The sequence below is a fragment of the Ambystoma mexicanum genome, chromosome 1p, assembly GCF_040938575.1.
Source record: "Ambystoma mexicanum isolate Mex_15411 chromosome 1p, UKY_AmexF1_1, whole genome shotgun sequence".
In the NCBI taxonomy this organism is placed as follows: Eukaryota; Metazoa; Chordata; class Amphibia; order Caudata; family Ambystomatidae; genus Ambystoma; species Ambystoma mexicanum.
The window spans coordinates 179,133,898-179,154,349 of record NC_090921.1 but is presented as its reverse complement, the minus strand read 5'-3'; the positions used below and the strand labels follow the sequence as shown (position 1 = coordinate 179,154,349).

General features: G+C 47.3%; 1 protein-coding gene across 1 annotated transcript in view; it reads right to left on the bottom strand.

The window, feature by feature from the left end:
- WRAP53 (WD repeat containing antisense to TP53) overlaps window positions 1-20,452 on the bottom strand; it is a 322,488-nt gene that overhangs the window by 195,188 nt on the left and 106,848 nt on the right. The window contains exons 5-7 of the mRNA XM_069646235.1: window positions 18,098-18,186; window positions 17,452-17,542; window positions 17,199-17,331 (exon numbers count right to left, since the gene is read on the bottom strand). Coding sequence (XP_069502336.1) covers window positions 17,199-17,331; window positions 17,452-17,542; window positions 18,098-18,186 — 313 coding nt within the window. The remainder of the gene's footprint in view (window positions 1-17,198; window positions 17,332-17,451; window positions 17,543-18,097; window positions 18,187-20,452) is intronic.

The window sequence follows — 20,452 nt, the reverse complement described above, 5'->3', positions numbered from 1 at the left end:
TCATTCCCATCCCGGCACGCCGCTTGCTAAGGAAAAGGGAAAAGAACAGAAAAAAGGCATTAGAAAGCATTCTGCAAATATTCGCTTATTTTTAAATACTGTACGAGCTTCAAACGCTTACCTGAATCCCAGCCGCTCTGGGGGAACTCTGTCTCTGGAACGTCTCATCCATCTGCAAGAGGGAAAAGACACTCCAGGTTAGCGTGCAACCATCTAGAGGCGCCGCATACCGCGCTTACCCACCGCATTTGTTCTTCATAACCGGCATCCAAGCTGAAAACGTTGCGGCACCTAAAAGACACAGAAAAAGAACTCTGTTCAATGCAAATACGAAAGGGGTGCATCGCGCTCTCACTCACCTTCAGCGCTACTCATCTCAGCAGCACGCCGCCATCCTCAGATGCCGGCCATCATCTAAGGAAGGAAAGGAACGAAGTTAGAGAACTGTTCAAAAGACTCATTATACTTACCTGTCGGCCTCTTGCCAGTGAAGTAACTAGGCAGCAACGAGCCTGCATCAATCAATGCGCCCCTGCGCTGAAGGCAGGGCGGAGAGCACACTATCCAAGAAAACAAGGTGAGCTGTGGATCAAAGGGAAGGGTTGGACCCCGGGGAAGAAGGGGTTCAAGCACGCAGAGACGATAGGGAGTTTAACTCTACCAATCCTGTGTTTCAGGCCCAGTCTCCAGTCGAATAGCCTCCAGGGAAGGGTTTGAGGTCATAAGAGGTCAGAACAGGCTGAGTGACATCCCCGTGGATACCAGGTGAGCGTTACAGGTACACAGCACTCACAGCGAAGATAAAAATCACACAAAGGAATGTCCAGCCCTGGATGTCAGGGGAAGGAACAAGAAAGGACAAGCAACCAGGGCTCTACAAATAGCCTACGGTAAAGGTGCACCAAATTAATAAAAGGTATCACTGCCACAAGCCATTGAAGTTAATATTGTCCCAGTAACAGAATGATTACAGTTTAATGTGAAAGGGGAAAGGGGATACATTGTATGTCCCCAACACTCCACATAAGGTGGGGTGTGCAGTTTCACCAAATAACATGTAAAAGGGATCTGAAAGATCCTTTCTACCCTTGGGAACTGTAGTTCACTCAAGGTTAGCCAGAGAAAGGTCAAAGGGGAGCCCCTAGCGCAACCCAGCAACAATAGGCACTTATTGCCAAAACGTTGTCAAAGAGGATAACTTTTATAAGATACTATGGAGAGTCTAAAAAATGACACCCATAAAAAGAGTAAAAGATTCTGTGAGTGTGGGAAAGGGTTTCCACTCACAGTGGTATGAGGAAATATAATCCACCAGTAAAAGTCAAAAAGTTCTGGGGTTGACAGGTCAGGAAGATTTATTATTAAAAGGAAAATCTCCCCCGACACTAACCCCTCCGCTGTAAAAGAAGTCTGGCTGGATCACTCTTTCATGGACACAGAGAACAAGCAAAGTAGCAGTGATTTAGTGCATGTGTGTCATGATAATTTGTCCTAACACGTGAACCGAACGTGTGCCATGATGTTCTGTTAATGAATTACCTGTGGGCTATGCGGTCTAACAAGTATGAGACTAATGTATGCCTTGTTGCCTAGAACGCATACGTGTCATGTTCCCTAAAACGCATGGGTTTAAATGTGCATCATGTTGCATGAAACTAATTTATTTCTGCATGTACTTAAAGGTGGGGAGCCCATGCTAGGGGTGAGTGTAGTGTATGCCTAACAGGCACCTGCAATGGAGTCTAGAAGCATTCTATTCACAACCTAAGCCTCTTCCGGTCTGTCTAAAAAAGAAATATACATAATAAAATCAATACAACTTAACCCTAACCCACTTTCCCCGTGGGGGTTACGGCTCCATATGCATGTATGAGCAGGAGTTTGTGCTACCTCCGCGCTAGACGGCAGCTTCCAGAGTGTCAGAAGCGCAAGCCCACGAATAGCACATGCCCGGGTAGCAAGGCTTTGCATGAGCCGAGAGCTGAGCTTACTGTTAACAGTGAATTTCTATATTCTGGCCTGGTGGACAGATGTATAGAAGGCCAAACTATATTGTGACAGGGACCACTCTGGGAGCAGTAGCCAAACCAGTTCAAGGTAGCAAGGCGAGTGGTCTAGGCTAAATCTCAAGAGGTGGTGAGCTTGTAAGGGGTCCCAAACGAACGCACAGTGAAAAGTCACACAGGGAACACACACGGCCAATCAGTTATAAAAATAGCAATTTATGACCATAAAACACTATGTAAAACGACTACTAGCATGAAATATCACACAGCTCTAAATATAAGATATATAAATACAATCTCTGGAGTAGGGCAAAATACATAAACACCAGAAAAGGAAGGTGAGTATTAGTATGCAGCACTACAGGTCCACAGAGATGCAACACTAACTTTAGCAGTCCATCCCTAAGATGTTTGGGGCCTTATGTCACCAAAGTTCCTCACAGTTTTGTGAGACGGGAACAAATTTGTGTAGGGCGTCTAGGGTCCAATGAAGAGTTCCAAGTGGTAGAGGACAAGTTATTGTAACAAAAGTGGCCCCAACATTCGGTGTGCTTGCGCAAGCAAGCAATGGCAAAGTCAAACTGTTGTAAACGTTTCTAAAAGTTATCAAACTTTTGAAAAGGGAGATAGGAGTGGAGCTAAGTATCAATATAACTCCACCCCCATACTCAGACTTCTTAGGACTTGGCAGATCTTCTGAAGAAGGTCAGAGGTCAACTTCCCATCATCAGCCTCAGCCCTTGATGCCCAGGGATTGCAGGTTCGAGCACTTATCCAGTCGGTGACAAATGCTGGTGCAAGTTCTTCAGGTTGGAGGAGGCAGAAGAGCTTGATGCAGGGCCCCTCAGCACAGGACTGGATGCAGGAAATCAATTTCGGACGACGGCCACCAATGCACGGTGACACAGGGACACACACTTGCCATGGTCAGACTTCGCCTTCTATCTCGGGTCCCCTTAATGCTAGAACCATGAAATGTGGCAGAGGCGAGTCTTGTAGCAGAAGCTGCCCTCCACCCAAGTTCCAGGCCTCAACGCAGAACAGAGATGTCTGCTGCATGGAAGCCCAAACTCTGAGCTGGTCAGGCACTGGGCAGTCCAGGGCACTTGTGAAGGCTCTTCTTCGCAGGACTCCGAGCCGATGTCGAAAATGGATGTTCCCGCCACTTCAGGGTCACAGCTCCTTCACAGGACTGCTGAAGATCACCTACAAGACAGGAATCCAGAGTGTCGGGTAAGTGAATGTGGGGCTGTATGTGGGTCTGTGTGCGCGTGTGAGTAGTAAGTATGTGTTATGCTTGGAATGAGAATGCATTACTTACCGTAAAAGCATTTCTGATGGTTGTATCTGCTTAGATTCACATGCTGTGCATAGGTCCGACATCCAGTGGTCACTGCGGAGTATTGCATTTTGTTTTTCGTAGTCGAAAAGGGGACGTCGACTAGGCGTGTCTGAAACACTATCCCTATAGTGACGTGCGTTGTACCCACAATCCCTCACGCGTCGAGGTCCCTCTGTTTGTATTTTTTCTGCCCTGAGGGAGCCTTCTAGGCGTGAGTGAGTACAGAAAGAGAGAGAGAGATATATAAAGGAAGTCTATGTTCCTTCCATCCGAGCGGGGAGGAAGGGTGGGCGCATGTGAATCTAAGCAGATACAACCATCAGAAATGCTTTTACGGTGAGTAATGCATTCTCTTCTGATGTTTGTTAATCTGCTTAGAATCACATGCTGTGCATAGACTAGCGAGCAGTACCCGGAGTTGGCGGTGGGTTATGAGAAGGAACAGTAGAGAAAAGGTGTCGTAATACTGCCTGTCCCACCTGGGAGTCAGATCTAGAGTGTGTATCTAGACAGTAGTGTTTTGTAAAGGTGTGCACAGAACTCCAGGTAGCCGCTTTGCAGATGGACTCAAGGGGAACATTTGCAATGAATGCTATGGATGCCCCCGTGCCTCGAGTAGAGTGTGCTCTTGGCTTAAAGGGTAGTTCTCTCTTAGCAAGAGTATAGCAGAGAGTGATGCATTGAACAATCCATCTAGAAATAGTGGATTTTGAAACCGCATCTCCTTCTCTTCCTGCTGCCACCGAGACGAAGAACTGATTAGTCTTCCTCAATGGTCTGGTTCTTTCCATGTAGAACATGACCGCCCTGCGTACATCAAGTGTGTGCAGAGTCCTTTCTCCCAAATTGGAAGGATTTTGAAAGAACGTTGGTAGTTCTATAGACTGGTTTACGTGGAATTTAGAAATAAATTTCGGAGCAAACCTAGGGTGAGTGCGTAGAACCACTTTATCTTTGTGAACTGTAACAAAGGGGTCTAGAATAAAAAGAGCCTGAAGTTCACTTACTCTCCTGATGGAGGTGATAGCTATTAAAAAAGCAGTCTTAAGAGTAAGGTGTTTAAGGGATGCTTTGTGCATGGGTTCGAATGGAGAGCCCATGAGTCTGGTAAGTACCACATTAAGGTCCCATCCGGGAGCAGGGTTAGCTATCGGGGGGTGTATTCTCTTTACTCCCTCCATGAATGTCTTTATAACTGGGATCCTCCACCACGACACTTTGAGTTGGGAGGTGGTGTATGCAGAAAGTGCCGCTAGGTGGACTTTAATGGAGTTAAACACTAGGCCTGAATCCAAGAGATGGGTCAGGTATAGTACCACATGTGTGGGAGAGCAGTCAATAGGGTTGATGCTTTTACTCCTGCACCAGATGACAAATCTCTTCCACTTGCTAGAATAGCAGTGGCGAGTGTTCGGTTTTCTGGCTTCCCTGAGGATGTCCATGCATCTTTGCGGGAGTTGTAGATGTCCGAACTCTATGATTTCAGGAGCCAAGCTGCTAAATTCATGTTCTGGGGGCATGGGTGCAGAGTCCTGCCCTTGTTCTGAGATAGCATGTTGTACGGGCAGGGGAGTTTTACTGGGGGAGATAGAGACATCTCCATCAAGTGAGCGAACCATGGCTGTCGGGCCCACATTGGGGCCACCAGTATCATGGTCACTTGTTCCTGGTGCATCTTGTGCACCACCTTGTTGAGAAGGGGAGTCGGGGGAAAAGCGTAAACAAATTTCCCTGACCATTGCATCGATAGACCGTTCCCCTTGGATTGGTTCTGGGGGTACCTGGAGGCGTAACTTAGGCATTGAGAGTTCTCCAGGGTTGCGAACAGGTCTATTTCCGGGAATCCCCATTGTGTGAAGACGTCGAAGACGATGTCTTCGTGTAGACGCCATTCGTACTCTTCGGGCAGAGGGAAATCTCTGCTGAGTCTGTCTGCCAGCAGATTGAGTTCCCCGGGTACATGTAGTGACAGTAGGAACATGTCCTGTTTGAGAGCCCACTTCCATATATTCTGGGACAGTTTGGACAAGCCTGGAGAGTGGGTGCCCCCCTGCTTGTTGATGTAGTACATGGCTGTAGTGCTGTCCGTAAGGACCATTACTGTCTTGCCTTGTAGGTGTTTTTGGAAGGCTTTTAGCGCCTTGAATACTGCTAGTAGCTCCAGTAGATTGATGTGTTTGGATGCTACGTTCGGAGTCCACACTCCGTGAGCAGTCTGATGGGATAGGTGAGCACCCCATCCTGTGAGGGATGCGTCTGTGGTTAGAGTGGCTTCCGCCGCGGGTGTGGCAAAGGGTTTTCCTTTTTCCATGTTCCCCTTTGTCCACCACTGTAGCGAGAGAACCAAGGCCTGCGAGACCACCACTAGATCGTCCCATTGTCCGCTGGCCTGACACCACTGGCTGTTGAGCCACTCTTGCATTGGGCGCATGCGCAGGCGCGCGTGAGGTACCAAATAAATACACGACGCCATCATTCCTAGCAAGCGCATTGCTTTGCGTACCGTCACCTCTCGGCCGGTCACATATTGGGGGATCTGAAACAGCATGTTTTGGACCCTCTCTTTGGAGGGGAAGACGAGGCCGTCCCTTGTTTGAATTAGAGCCCCTAGGAATTGTTTGATTTGACTGGGGTCTAGACTGGACTTCTTTTCGTTGATGGAGAAGCCCAGTTGGAACAAAAGGTCTACCGTCTTTTGGGTATTGGAGAAACATGTTTCGTAAGAGTCCCCTGTTATGAGCCAGTCGTCGAGGTAAGGGTAAACTGGGATGGACAACCTGCGCAGGTGGGCCGCAGCCACTGCCAGTACCTTTGTGAATACCCTTGGTGCTGAAGCTATACCGAAGGGTAGCACCTTGAACTGGTAGTGTTTGCCCTCTATCATGAACCTTAGGTATTTTCTGTGCGCTGGCAACATTGAAATATGAAAGTATGCATCTTTCATGTCCAATGTTGTCATGTAATCTCCCTGCGAAAGCAGCGGGATCACCTCCTGTAAGGTCACCATACGAAACTTTTGGGGTTTGATAAACTTGTTCGCTGGGCGCAGATCTAATACAGGGCGCATGGTTAGATCCTTTTTGGGTACAAGGAAGTACACTGAATAAATACCTTCCGTTACCTGAGATAGAGGCACGACCTCTATGGCTCCTTTTTCCAGCAGTTGTTGTACTTCTTGAAGAAGGATGGCAAGATGTTCCGGCGTCAACCGTCGTCCCCTCGGGGGTTTGTAGGATGGGGAACTGTTGAATTCGATACAGTATCCGTGGGCTACGGTGGAAAGTACCCAACGGTCTGACGTTATCTCCTCCCATGCAGGAAGAAAGGATGTTATCCGGCCCCCGACCGGTGTTGCATGGGAGGGGACGCGAATCTTCGCGTCACTTGGAGTTGTTGGGGGCTTGGGAGCCTCTGGGGGTGGATCCCCGACCTCTCCCTTTGCCCCGGCGTTGGCCTCTTTGGCTGTACTGCCCACTATTGGCTTGGTAATTGGTGGCAGGGTATTGCTGATGCTGACCTTGTTGTTGTTGCCGTTGGCCACGAAAAAAGCGCTTGTTGCCATAGCCGCGTCTGGTAGTGGGCTTAGAGATCTGGTCAAGAGTCTTGATAGTGTCGAACTCTTTTTTGGCCATCTCTAGGGCTTCATCTACCGCTTTTCCGAAGAGGTTAGCGTCCTCGACAGGTTTATTTATTAAAGACGCCTGTGTCTCCGGTTTAAAGCCTGAGTTGCGCAGCCATACATGGCGCTTTAGGAGTATTCCTTGTACCAGGGAACGTCCTGCTGTTTCTGCCGCGTCCAGAGAGTTTTTTACAATGCTCTGGTTCACTTGTGTTCCTTCGCCAATAGTCGACAGTAGGCGTGTACGTAAAGGCTCCGGTGCTTCCTCTGCGTCTTTGCGCAGTTTGGTCCACTGCGCGTCTGCGTAGCTCGCAAGCAAGGAATTGTTGTTGGCAATTCTTGCTGAGAAGGCAGCCGAGGAAGTAACTCTTTTTGCAAGGGCATATAGCCTCTTGCCCTCCTTGTCAGGGGGTGCCTCACTGGTGGAAAGTGGTACCCCTGCCCTCTTTCTAGTATTAGATACAACTAGGGAGTCCGGTATGGAATGTCCTCTAATGTAGAGCGGGTCTGAGGGTGAAGGAGCGAAAAGTTTCTCAATCCGTGGATTGACCCCTCTGATCAAAGCGGGAGTGGACAGCGACGGGGTGATCCTCCTTTTAACTGAAGCGAGGAGAGGAATGGTCTGGCTGACCGGGGGTTTTTCTTTAATGACTCTTTCCACAAAGTCTAATTCTGGAGAGAGTTCTCCCGTGTCCAGTTCGAAATGCGCTGCTGCTCTGCGCAACAGTGCATTGAAAGTAGGCTGATCGTCTATTGGAGACGTGTTCCTAACTGGAGAATTATCCGGAGGAGTTAGATTTAGGGCATCAGTGTCGGAACACACTGATGGTGATTGCCAGGGGTGCGAAGGTCCTTCTCCTGGGCTAATCCCGAAGCCTTCTTCTATAATGTCTGTTCTGTCTTCTAGACATTCCTCCTGGTTCTGTCCTTCGTTGTCCATGAAATCATCTTCTTCTTCGACGTATTGTTCCTCCCCAGTGAGGTCATATACGTCTTGGAAGTCTGAGGCTGTGTCCAGCAGGGGATCGACCAGCCTCGGTTTTTTGGCTCTGGGGTCGTCTTGAGGCCCTTCTCTAGTTCTTCTGAGAGTTAGAGGGGCTTGGGTACTCATAAACTTTTCCATCCTCTCCATACAGAGGTGGAGTCTCTCCATAGTCTAATGGGGTACCCCAGAGCGGTCTAGCGGGGGAAAACTCGAGTTGTCTACCTCGAAATGGCTCGACCTCTCCCAAAGCGTCGAGGAAAGTGTCCCGTCGCCCTCCTCAAAACCCTCAGGTGTGTAGGGAGACTCCCTGACTGAAGGGGGTAATCCCTGCTTTCCTTCGGGTGTTTTCGGCGTATCCTTTGATCTATGCGTAACGCTCGACGAAATTTTCGGCGTACGCTTTTGGGCGTCGGCTACAACGATCCTGGCTAAGCTATCGGCGACATTCTTGTCGGCGGAAGCTTGAGTTTTCGACGCTATGGGTATCGAGCGGTGTACGGCGGTATGCGCCTTCTGTTGAAGCGCACCGGCCGGTGGTTTGGTGGTGGCGCCCTTGTTTGCCGAAAGCCCAGTCGCAGGTCGCGGCTGCGGTTGCGAGAGGGGCTTCGAACCCGAACGGTCCGAGGAGGCCGCCGGTGGAACCTGCGTCTCCTTGGGCGCCGAAGCTCTCTTCGACTTAGACGAAGAAGAGCCATGGGTTGTGTGCTTATCTTTATGTGAATCTTTGTGTGCGTCAGTGTCGCCGGGGTGTTCATCCCCATAAGCAGGGCGTGAGCCGAGCCCGTCGGGGCCGGGGACAGACGACGAAGCGCGTAAGCGCTCCTTAGAGGGGGTTTCGACTTCCGTGGCGGAGGTCGTGTCATCGCGTTCCTCGTCACTGTCGGTGGTAGCAGCGGCGGGTGAACCTTCGGCCTTCGACATCGCGTAGGCCGCCCACCTTTTAACCCTACGGTCTTTTAGAGTTTTAGGCTTCAGAAGCCGACAAGCCGCGCACCCTTCCTCCTTGTGATCGAGGGGCAAGCAGCGGTTACACCGTGAGTGCTTGTCCTTCCAAGTGAATTTGCCTTTACAAAGTGGGCAAAACCTAAATGGTGTCCTCTCCATAGCAGAGGCAATAAATCGCGATAAACACCCCCAGGGAAAGGAAGGGGAAAGTGAAAGGCATTCTCAGAAAGACCCAGAGATGTCCCACGACCCCACTCTCCCTACTGTAAGTGGCCAGCGAGGCCAGGCCACGTGTTCGGCAGCGCTGAAGATTTCCTCCGCTCGACCCTCCGTCGACGATTTTGCTCGGCGGAGAACAGCTACACTGCGTCGAGGGAGTGCTGTATTAATCTTCGTAGAAGAAACGACCAAAGGTCGAGGGTTGCAATGTCTCTCGAGGAGCTCCGCGTGAAGGCGACCAGAAGCTGGGCGGAAAAAAACAATCTGAGGGACCTCGACGCGTGAGGGATTGTGGGTACAACGCACGTCACTATAGGGATAGTGTTTCAGACACGCCTAGTCGACGTCCCCTTTTCGACTACGAAAAACAAAATGCAATACTCCGCAGTGACCACTGGATGTCGGACCTATGCACAGCATGTGATTCTAAGCAGATTAACAAACATCAGAACAGGCATTTCTCCAGAGAGCTACCCATGATGGTTTCTTCCTCTGTTGGCCCATACTGCTCTCTCCCATAGGGATCTCGTCTACCAGCAAGCTGGGTAGTTCAGGATTCCCATATGATCCAAGATCTTCTGGCGGTCTCTCTTCCAATGTTGGAATAGGGGTACTACCAACTACCTCAACAGATGTTAAAGTATGGACAGAGGGAATATTCTCGTTCTCTCTGCCTCTATTTATGACTCCTCAGGCCATGGGTTTCCCCTTAGGCCTAGGCTTCCCCTTATGGTTGGCTAAGGCTGCCTGATTCTGAGACCAAGTACTTGACATGTCTGGTTGAGTGTTTCAGGACCCAAGTCTTGAAGACTAAGCTCACCCAGAACTCTTCTAGGAAAAGCTCTCCTAACATTGACAGATGCCCTGACCATTTCACTATTCACGGCTCTCACGAGAGGTGCTACTGGAGCATTGAGAGAGGGCCTTCCAGCCAACTGAGTATCCCTCACAGGATCTCTGGCAAGAACCTGTGGGATTACCATGGATGAAGCTACATCGGTACTACTGGGCCCAGTGTTCCAAACAGTAGAGGTACCTACACCTGCTACCTCAACAATATCCTCATACGAAATATGACTAGGCGACAGGACAAGGATGGGAGCAGATACTCCAGCACTACTAGGTGCCAAGGAATCTAGGCTAACTTCAGATCCTTCACCCGTGGGGAAAGAATCTAAAGGGAAGAACACCATCATAGTGAAGGAAGACCAGGCTTGCAGAGTGGACCCCCAAGGTCTTACCCTTACACTTGGGGTCCACCTTCTTGTGATCACTGGCTTCACAAGTGTAACAAGTCCCACTGGGTCTTGACACATAGGGAGGCTTAAAGAAACCACCCTCATGCTTGGGAGGATTAGTCCCACTATCCTGATCCGACTCTTGTGACTTCCCACTAATTAAACCATTTGTGGTCCTTCTTAGACAAGGTTTTATCTGTACTCCGACCCTCTTTTTCTGCTAGGACACTATTTGAGACCCATAAGTCAGCGGATTTGGCTAACCTCTTATTATTTAACTCCTTAGAGTCTGCCAGATGTTGCTTAAGCTCTGGGCAAGCATGACCAAATGCATCATGCCCTCAAAGGTGGTTACTTGATAACTCTCTATCCAGCCACACAAGTTTTCCAAAGAATCTCTAACAAAAGTAACATAAGTCATGTCATACATTCTTTTTTTCGTAACTCTCTAAGTATTGGGCAGGAGTCTTCTCAAACTTTAAGAGGAGACTCATCTCATGTTTTGCAAAATCGTGCCTTTCAGCTTTTGACATTTCCATAATGGCACTGCCACCAGAACGGGGGAATCTGCTGAGCAACCATGCAATCCTATCAGCATCACTGACCACTCCTGGAATTTCACATGCTTACTCAAAAGTCACAAGCCAATCAATGATATCATTCTTCTCCTCATACACATTGAGCAGCTGTTTTGAGAACCTTTGATGTGAAGAGGAACCACAACCATCTCAGATCCTCTGGAAGAACCTTGTGAAGCCTAAAACGTGGCAAGCTCCATCTGGTGATATCTGTCCTCCTGCCTCTCAATTCTCACAAAAAACAATCTTGCCAAGTGGAACTCAAGCTCTTTTTCCTTGAGCCTAAGCTTCTCCTTTTTCAGATCCAAAATGGCCTCAGCCTCGGAGGTTGTAACAGACAAAAGTCCAGTGGATTCACCCGCTTCCTCCTCATCTTCCACATTAGTAACTACAGTGGCAGCAACTCCATTGCTGCTGCTGGGTCCAGCACCAGCTTCACTAACAGTACCATTAGTTAGGGGAGGTACACAGTTATTCTTTCATAATCTAGAATCTTGCATTAATTTGGCTTTAGTGCCAGAGACTGTTAGACCTCTGTCATTACACAATGTTTTTAAGTGATCCACTTTAGAAGAACTTAAGGAAGCAAATGGATTGTCTCCATGCTATCAATTTATAGTAGGTGACCATCTACTACAAGGCACCTGAGCGAGTGTTATCCACCTGTGCACAACACTGAGGTACCCAATACTGATCCGCACCGACTGAACACCTAAATGTTAAGTGGAGAGGGTCATCCCACTGCTGTACAGCAATTTGTTAGGAACGATTTTCTATACTCTGGCCTGGTGAACAGATGTATAGAAGGCCAATCTAGTATAGTTACGGAGACAACTCTCGGAGCTGTAGCCAAACCAGCTCAAGGTAGCAAGGCGAGTGGTCTAGGCTATGTCTCAAGAGGTAGTGCTTGTAAGGTGTCCCCAAGGAGCACACACAGTGAAAAAAAGACAGGGAAAACACTTGGACAATCCGTTTTAAATATACTTATTTATGTAATATCACACAACACTAAATAAAAGCTCATATATACAATCACTGGAGTAGGGCAAAATACATAAATCAATAACCCGATGAAGAGAAGGGTTTAACGTAATAAAGGTGGAACTGCGAGCACTGCGGCTAATGACCATGCAAAATAGGTATGTCTTGGACCTGTTGACAGCAATGGACGGAGGTGTTTGCCGAAAAATTTGAAGTGCCTGCTGCACTTTCGTACCTTCCGAAGACACGGATAATGGTTCCTTGTCACATGTGATCGAAGCAGTACATAACCTAGGAGAAAGAATGAAAATGGAGGGTGGAGCAGAAGAAAGCACATGGTTCGACAACATCTTCTTCTGGGTCCCATCGTGGCTGGGAATGACTTAAATGTTTGATGCCGGCAGTAGTGTTCCTCCTTTTTATTTTTTGCATGTGCTAGGTGGGTCTTCGATGTTGTGCTAACGCCGTACCAAATGGTGCAATGATGATGGTGACAATGGGCAACGCCCGCGGTATGATACAAAACATGCAGGAAGTACAGGTACAAACAGGAACAGATAACACGCCAAGATTCCAGATGGTGCCCATATACCACAGCGGGGATTTAGTAGACAGGCTATGGCACACTACAATTAAAGAGCCCCGCATACTTGAATGGTATGAGGAGGTGTGGGTGGACTTAGAAGGGGACAGTGGTTGTATATATCTGACCTGCACCCCGGACGAATATGCTAGGAGAGGTGAAAGCCTGCGAGGAGTGTGCAGGGCATGGATGCCCATAAAAGGCACCCCTGCATGGGATGACAATGTCGCTTGGCCACACTATCTAGGAGTGACACAGTCTTAAGATGCTGAATTCGGAGCAATAAGCTTCAGCACAAAAAAAATGTCGACTGACCACGATAACCAGATGCAGAGTTCAGCACAGTAAGCTTTCAGTGCACAATCTAGATGCAGAATTCAACACAATAAACCTTTAGTGCAAACTCAGTGTCGCTTGACCACAATAACAAGATGCAGAATTCAGCACAGTAAGCTTTTAGTGCAAACTCAATGTCGCTTGACCACAATAACTCCCATTGAAGCCTGCCAGACGAAAAAGCAGAGGCCTGTGCTGCTCTGCTTCACCTCCCCCAATTCGGCTGGAGCCGCTTCAAACATTCACATTCCCCCGCAGCACCCAAGGCCACGGCCTGCCACCTGAATTATTTACAACCTAGCAGTAAACCCTGGCCTTAAAACACAGATCCAAAGGTGCCCTTTCTTAGGCTCCACGACCCACCGGCTCACCTTAGGTTAATGGCCCCTGTAAACTTAGGACACCCAATATTATAGCAACACTACAGGAACACATTCATAATGACTTCTAACGAGACATGATAACTCGGACAGCCCGTCCCATGCCCTGAGACCCAACCTTGCGACCTATGATACCCGGTCAACAGGATGATGGTAACCATGTATTGATGTATCACCAAAAGACCCTACTCTAGGTGCATTCCTCCTGTGTTGCATTAACCTGTAGAATAACGTATTGGAAGATTTATCGGAGAAGATAATATTGCAATGTTGAATGACTGCGGTGTGCGTGGCCTTAGGGCAGAAAGTCGGGAAAGACGTTCATCACTGACACTGGTCACGGCTGGCACAACAACACCGTCCGGATGAGCCCAGCTGACCTGCCCGGCCCAGCCCAGCCCACGAGGGTAACCAGTGACGTCCACCGACCACGGCAAAGCACATCGCAGCAGCACCTATAGTAGTCGTCGCCACCCAATCCCCATGAACTTGTGCCCCCTATAGCATGTAGGTTCTTATGATGCTTTTTGTAAATATAAACGCCTGTCTTTGCTATTGTCAGACAGAGCGCTCTTGGAGTTTGCAGAGTCCTTTGCATGCCCTATTCTGATTGATAAACTCCCATTTAAGCTCACCCGCACTTTTTCTTAGCCTTATTCCCATCTTGGGAGAGTCCATTATTGTCTCTCATTGTGGGGAGGATCGTGCTATCTGGGGGACGCTCGCCTTCATTGGAAAGATCCTTCTTGAGATTTGCTCTGCGCGCCAAACCAGGTTTCGTCCCTTTGTTCGTTTTGTCTTTGGCGGGATTCATGAGTGAAGCCTGCCTCTCGCTCCAGAATGTCTGTCAGGGGCAGTAAGTGAGGCAGGTGCCCGAAACTCCCTGTGCTTAATCCTCTTGGTTACAAGAATGCACCCAAAGATGATTGGCTGGCTGTCCGGCAAGGACAGCTACCCTGCTGTGTGATTGACAGCTAGGCTGGGATGAATGGGAAAAAACCTGCATAAAAAGGCAAGGCTTTCTGGCTTGGAAGGCAGAGTCGACCACTAGACGAAGGAATCCGAAAAAGAACTTGGAAGAGACGCCTGCTGCAACTCATGGACATTTGGTTTGCCTGGTGAAGCCCTGCTGCAGTGCTGAAGCTCCAAATTCGCCTAGACCAGAGAAGCCCTGCAAGGACGACTTGTCCCCTTGAGTTGGTGAGACCAATCAACTCCAAAGTGAACTAGTTTGGACATCCTCTCGAAGCTGGCTGTACTTCCACTTCAAAACAATTGGAGTAAGCAACTAGTCTTGTGGAGCGCGGAAGACGCTTTTGTAAAGTTATGTATTGTAGCTTTCTGCAGTACTGTCTATTAGTGTAATTAAGCTTCACAGTCACATTCTATTTATTAGTTGGATGACTGGATGAGATTAGTCTTGTTAACATATGGTTATTGATTACTGTTCATTCTGTTATAGGGGAAGATTCATCATTCTAGCCAAGAAAAGATGACTCTGAAGAATTCAGAGATGAATAAAAATTCTATCATTTAGCATAATTAACCAAAACTGATATTTGGGTCACAGTTGCAAAGTTGAACAGTGGTTTGTGTTAAACAGATAGCCCCTGATGCATTTCCTGGTAATAGCAAGATCAAAGTGAATGGGAAAGAAACAGGTTGGGTTTTTAGCATGTTTTATGAACTTGTATGATGCAAGTAGTATGAATGGTGTGCTAGATTGGTATTGTTTTAGACACTTTATTGAAAGCCCTGGGAGCTTAACATTGGTTTGCTCCCCCTGTTTCTCTGTACTGTGACAACATTAAGAATTGAAGCAAACAATGCATGAATAGGTTTTAACTACTTTGTGATCACAATAAAATATGCAATCTTCTGAATCCATTGTGCACAGATTGATTTATCTTTCTGGCCCATTAGTGTAAGAAGAATCTTCCGCTATGAACAGGCGGTGTTTTCTACAAGCGCTTTGTTGTTTGAAAGTTATGAGTGATTAACCAGACTAAGGGATTGCTTGTGGTTGTTCCCCCATGCCTCTTGCGGTTGTTTTATGTACTTCCACTGCTGCTACTGGAACCGAAGTGCCAGGGAGAGGAACACCAAATCGAGTGGATCGCTTTTAAGTTGGACCCGAGAGCCAGGAAGAGCCTCCGGAATTCCCTGAAACAGGACTGACCAAGCCTGAGGCACCTCAGAGTGCTGGACCCCAGAAGCAAGGAAAGTCTGCAGTGGTATCCGCGAACTGCTGTGTTGCTATTTGCTGTCAGACGCGAGGAGCTGAAACGCTGAAGTGCCACTGAATTAAAGCTTGCCCTTTGCTGTCGCTGATCGTCCATTTGTGTTACAGGAGTCCCCAGAAGTTCTCCCTCTTGTCCCCACGACTGAGGCACAGGGACAAAAGGATCTGCAGAGCCATACAGGAACAGAAACCAGCTGGAACCATTTCTAAACAAAGGTACTGTACAATCTAAGAGAACTTACGTCTTGTCTTGTAGCCTTACTTGTTTTCAGTTGAGACTTGTCTTGGTTGCTCCTGTAGAGTTGCTTGCATCTTCTACCCCTCACAAACCTCCCAGCTTGTGGCCCTACATTGATTCTACTTTTTCTACAAAGACTTCTAAAGCATTGTGCAAGACTTTTACTTACCTACAAGAAGTGCTTCAGCTTACCTAGACTTTTGCCCAATTGACACTGGCTAGCCTGGCTCCCTGGTGACTCTTCTCTCCTCTCCTCCGATTGTGTGTTGGTACCTTCCTTCCAGGAAAGGGTGAACTTACTTTGCATTGGGGGGGGGTTCAAAAGTACTTACTTGCTTAAGAATATTTGTGTGATCTCTCGCCTTATTCTAAAACCTCTTTACGTTGACATACATCTCAGTATTGATCTGAACCTTCCTTCCACAGATTCAAAAACTTAACCAAAGCTTGGCCATCTGCCAATGACTCACCCCGCACTACAGGCCAACCTCTTTCCATGCAATAATTTCAGCCTCACTTTAAGCCTCCTGATCAGTCTTGTTTTTTTCATGCTTTGTGCCTTATTTATATAATTGTAAATTTACTGTACTGTTCACCTTTTACCATGTTGTAACTAAGGTATGCGCCCGGAAGCCCTCGGGCCTGGTGTGCTTTACAAATAAAATAAATACAAATAAAATGTAGCAGTGATATATTAAGGTCCACAGCATCCTAGCTATTCTAGTCACTGAGGGTGTAGGCAGTGCCTGTGTGCCATCCCAAATGGGTACTTGCTGATTTAGAGTGTATTTTGGGGTGTATTTGTGTGTTACTTTACATTGCCCCTTCTGAAGAAGGCTTATTCAAACTGACTGTTGAATAAATTAATAATTGTTTAATAAAGAAACCTTGTGTGTAAGAGTTTATTTGGATGCATGTCACTGTGAATCTCTGTGTAACCACCCTCCTTGCTCACATTGACCCCTCTTGACAGAAGCCTGGCTGCTCAGCCACACTACCAACCTGTGTAGTACATACTTATACCAAAGGTTGGGTTCCTATTGCCAAGAGGTCAAGTTTGTTGTAGTGCACCCAAAGGGTACTGCACCAAATCTTGCCTAACAGTTGTGTTGCAGCTAGCTAATTTACATCCGAAGACTGCTGGATGAACAAAGATCATTAACTAAAGAATGTCTGGGGAGACTCACCACTTAATTTGTATATTTCAGGAAGGAGCCCACAACCCTCCTCGTCAAGGAATGGCTCCTCCCTAAAACCCAGGTCAACACACCGTCCACTCCCCAACTAATCTGAGAATATTTTATCTGCTCCCCCCCCCCCCCCCGTTTCCTCCCCTGGTTGCTCCCCAACTGCTTAGATGAAAACTCAGAGGCCAGAAAAAGAGACCGCTATGTACACTGTTAAAAAAGCCATAGATAGTGGATATATCTCATAAATCTTTATTTTGATAACAATTTATTTGCATCCACTGGTCGCAGTGGTTTAGTCCTAGGGTCTTCCACTTACCAAACGTCGGCCTGCTCTCACAATCTCGGCCCGGTCGGGAGGTGTCAAAAACCCGTACCATCTTATCGAAGCCACAGAAGAGGCGGGCCCCATCCAGGGTGAAGCACAGTGAATGGGCAGCTGTCAGCTCATCCTGGAATCAGAAAGATGGCATTAATGAAGATCATTGTGCCTGGTATACTTGGATTCAACGTAGAATGGTTGGTCAAAGCATACAGGAATATCTGCAGGACATTATATTTACTGTGCCTACCAAATGATTGTATGGCCGGAACGATGATCGAAGATTTCCATAGAAAGCATCCCAGAGGTGTATAGGGTTATCTCTGCTGCTGCTGACAAAACTGCAGGCAAAAAGAGCAGAGTTACGTTTTTGGGAAAGAATGACAAGTATTGGCCTTACTGAGGAGTGAGAAAAGACCAAAGAAAAGCATCTGGCTTCAATATGCAAAATATTATTTCAATACCTAGAACTTTTAATGTGTCATTTCCTTTCTCTACGGAGAAATATTGTCCTAATACCTGGCTTGCAATCATGCTGCTGTGTAGAGTAAAGCCATCAACTATCCCATTCTGCAAAGTACAGCAATGCGGCAGGAGAGTCACAGCAGACGTGCACTGTACTTGTCCTGAAAAAAGGTGGGTGGTTTATGCTCCCCAGCTCTGGAGACAATGGAAGGGTACACTGGTTCTTATGATGAGTCTAAGAACACAGGAATACAACACTAGGCACTTCCAGACCATGAACCACATGTAGTCCTTAATCTACATACTCCAACATGTATATTTCCCAGAGGCAAATGATGGCATTGTTTAGCTGTCCAAGTGAGGCTTTAGCACAGAATGTATCCTTTGGTGCTTGGACCTTGATGGGTAGAGCTGTACGAATGCAAACTTACAAACAGGTGCCTGAATCGAGGGATGTCATGTGAGGATACCAACAGTAGTCATAGATTGTGTCTCCTTCAGCCATCTGCAGCACAGGTTTCTGGGGGGAAAATAAGAAAGTTACCCTTTTAGTGACTGTTACTCCTAGAACTACATAATCTGCTGTGAGATAGGAGGGTGGCCAGAAATGAGAGGCTGGCAAAGTGGTAGGGTTTTCAACATCAGACATCTTTATTGAAATAAAGTCCCTATCCTAAGGAGAGTTTTCCCACCTAGGAAACTAAAGATCAGTGTTTGGTCGTCAACATTATATACTGTCCAAAACATTTATCTGACCGTCACACTAAACATGAACTAAAAAGTGTAAAGAATGTGTCTCTGATGCAATTTCGGTAAAAAGTGTTCAAAAACAAATAAATCCAACAAAGTAATCCTTGGATCCAGAGGGAGAATATCTCGGGTATGATGGCAAAAAAGTGTCCCTTAAATATAATGATTCTTTAATGACAGCAACACATCTCTTTCAAAGAATCACTTAGAGGCTGGCAAAAGTGTCTTTCAAGCAATCACTTCACAAGGATAGGACATTCTCTCTTTCAAATAACCACTATGCAAGGATGGCAGAATTGTCTCTTTTAGGTAGTTACTTCCTAAGGATAGTTAGAGTAGTTCTTTAAGGATGGTGAAGGTATCAATATCTCTTTGAAAACAACTTATCAAGATCCTCCTGGTATACCCTCCTGCCAGGAAGCATTTAGTAGACTTCTCCGATCCCCTGGTATACTCTCCTGCCATGTATTTGTCCACAATGTCAGCAGTCTCCGTAAAACCGATTTCCTGGTATACTTCCCTGCCAGGAATTCCTTTCTGGGGTCGGCAAAGCACCCAGCATACTCTCCTGCCAGGCATCTTATCCCCAAATGTTTACTGCACGATGTACTTCTTTCACCAGGTCTTCCTTTTGAAATGTTCTGAATATCTTTCAGTATAGCACAGTTGTAGCCCTTCAATGTCTATACTCTCTTGGCTTGAGGCACTACTTGTTCCAACTTTCCCCACATTGATATTTCATACGTGGTGGCTTGTCCAAGTGTTGACTTGTGGCAGTACTGGCTCCAATCTTCCGCATATTGACATCTCATACATGATTTGTGCAAATTCTGACTTTTTTTTCCTACTTTGTCAGTATTCAAGTAAAGTTCTTAATGGTTCCCACCCATGTCGGGGTGACCCATGGTTCCCAACAGCTCTGGGCGAACTCACCAGCATCTGGCAGTTCTTCCGACCCAGGGTGCGTTGTTGCAGTGAAGCTTTTGTCTCAGGATGGCATCCTCCACTTCCGGGACCCGCTCTCTGCTCCTCTGCTTTCTCCGCGTGCATTCCCCAGTAAGCCTGATGCTTTTGGTGTTGACCGCCCTGCCGGCAGCTGCGCTGTTGACGGTGGCCCAGCGGTCCTTTCCAGATGCCTGCAGGATCTTCTGTGGCCGGTCGGCACGGTCTGCAAGAAGCAGCTTGAGAAAATCTGTTCTCCTCAGCACGGTCTGCTCCCATGTCTCTCTCTGCCTTCTCTCATGACCCTACTTCCTTTCCGTTCGGCTTCTCTCTGCGTTACAGATGCCGACACCATTTTTAAATGTCCCGTGAATTGGGATTTCACTATAACCACTAGTCTGCATGTTTAGCTTCGTGGTTCTGTTAATCCATATTGACGACTCCTTCCTCTTCATTGTCTCAGTACTTGAGGCTTCATGGGAATTTAAGTCCATAGGTTTTATAGGACTTCCAAGGTGATTTTGTTTGGGAATTTTATTTAAACACAGAACCATCAAACAGGAGGTGTTAAGTACATAGGAGTTGTGAATGTTATCCTGCCTAGAATGTCTGGCAAGAAGAGGTTTTAGAGTTTTACAACTGTAGGGATTTGTATAATGACAGCATACCATCAGGAATTTAGGAATTATAGGGTCCTCTTCACATGGAAGGGGAGAATACCGGGTCTCACCTGATAGGGTCACCACATCTCCCCAACAGCCATCTCCTCCCATGTGATCCTCCCTCATTATACCAACCTGAAGGTCAGGATCAGGTAGCAGCTGCAGTCCTTTGGCCACATTGTAGGAGATCTCAGGCTAGGGATCACTAATGACTCCTCAAGATTATTCACATATAGCAGTGCCATACATGGTTTCATAACGTAGCTTTAAAATTATAGCTGTGCAATGGCTATCACAGCGCATGGCAAGGCAAGCAGTATGGTACTATTCCTTATGCAGTTTATTACCTCATCAAACCCCTGGCTTTGTGGCAGATTAGTGTTGAAACAGAAGGGCTGTGAGTAAAGGGGTTGCAGTGCAGGTGGTGTGAAT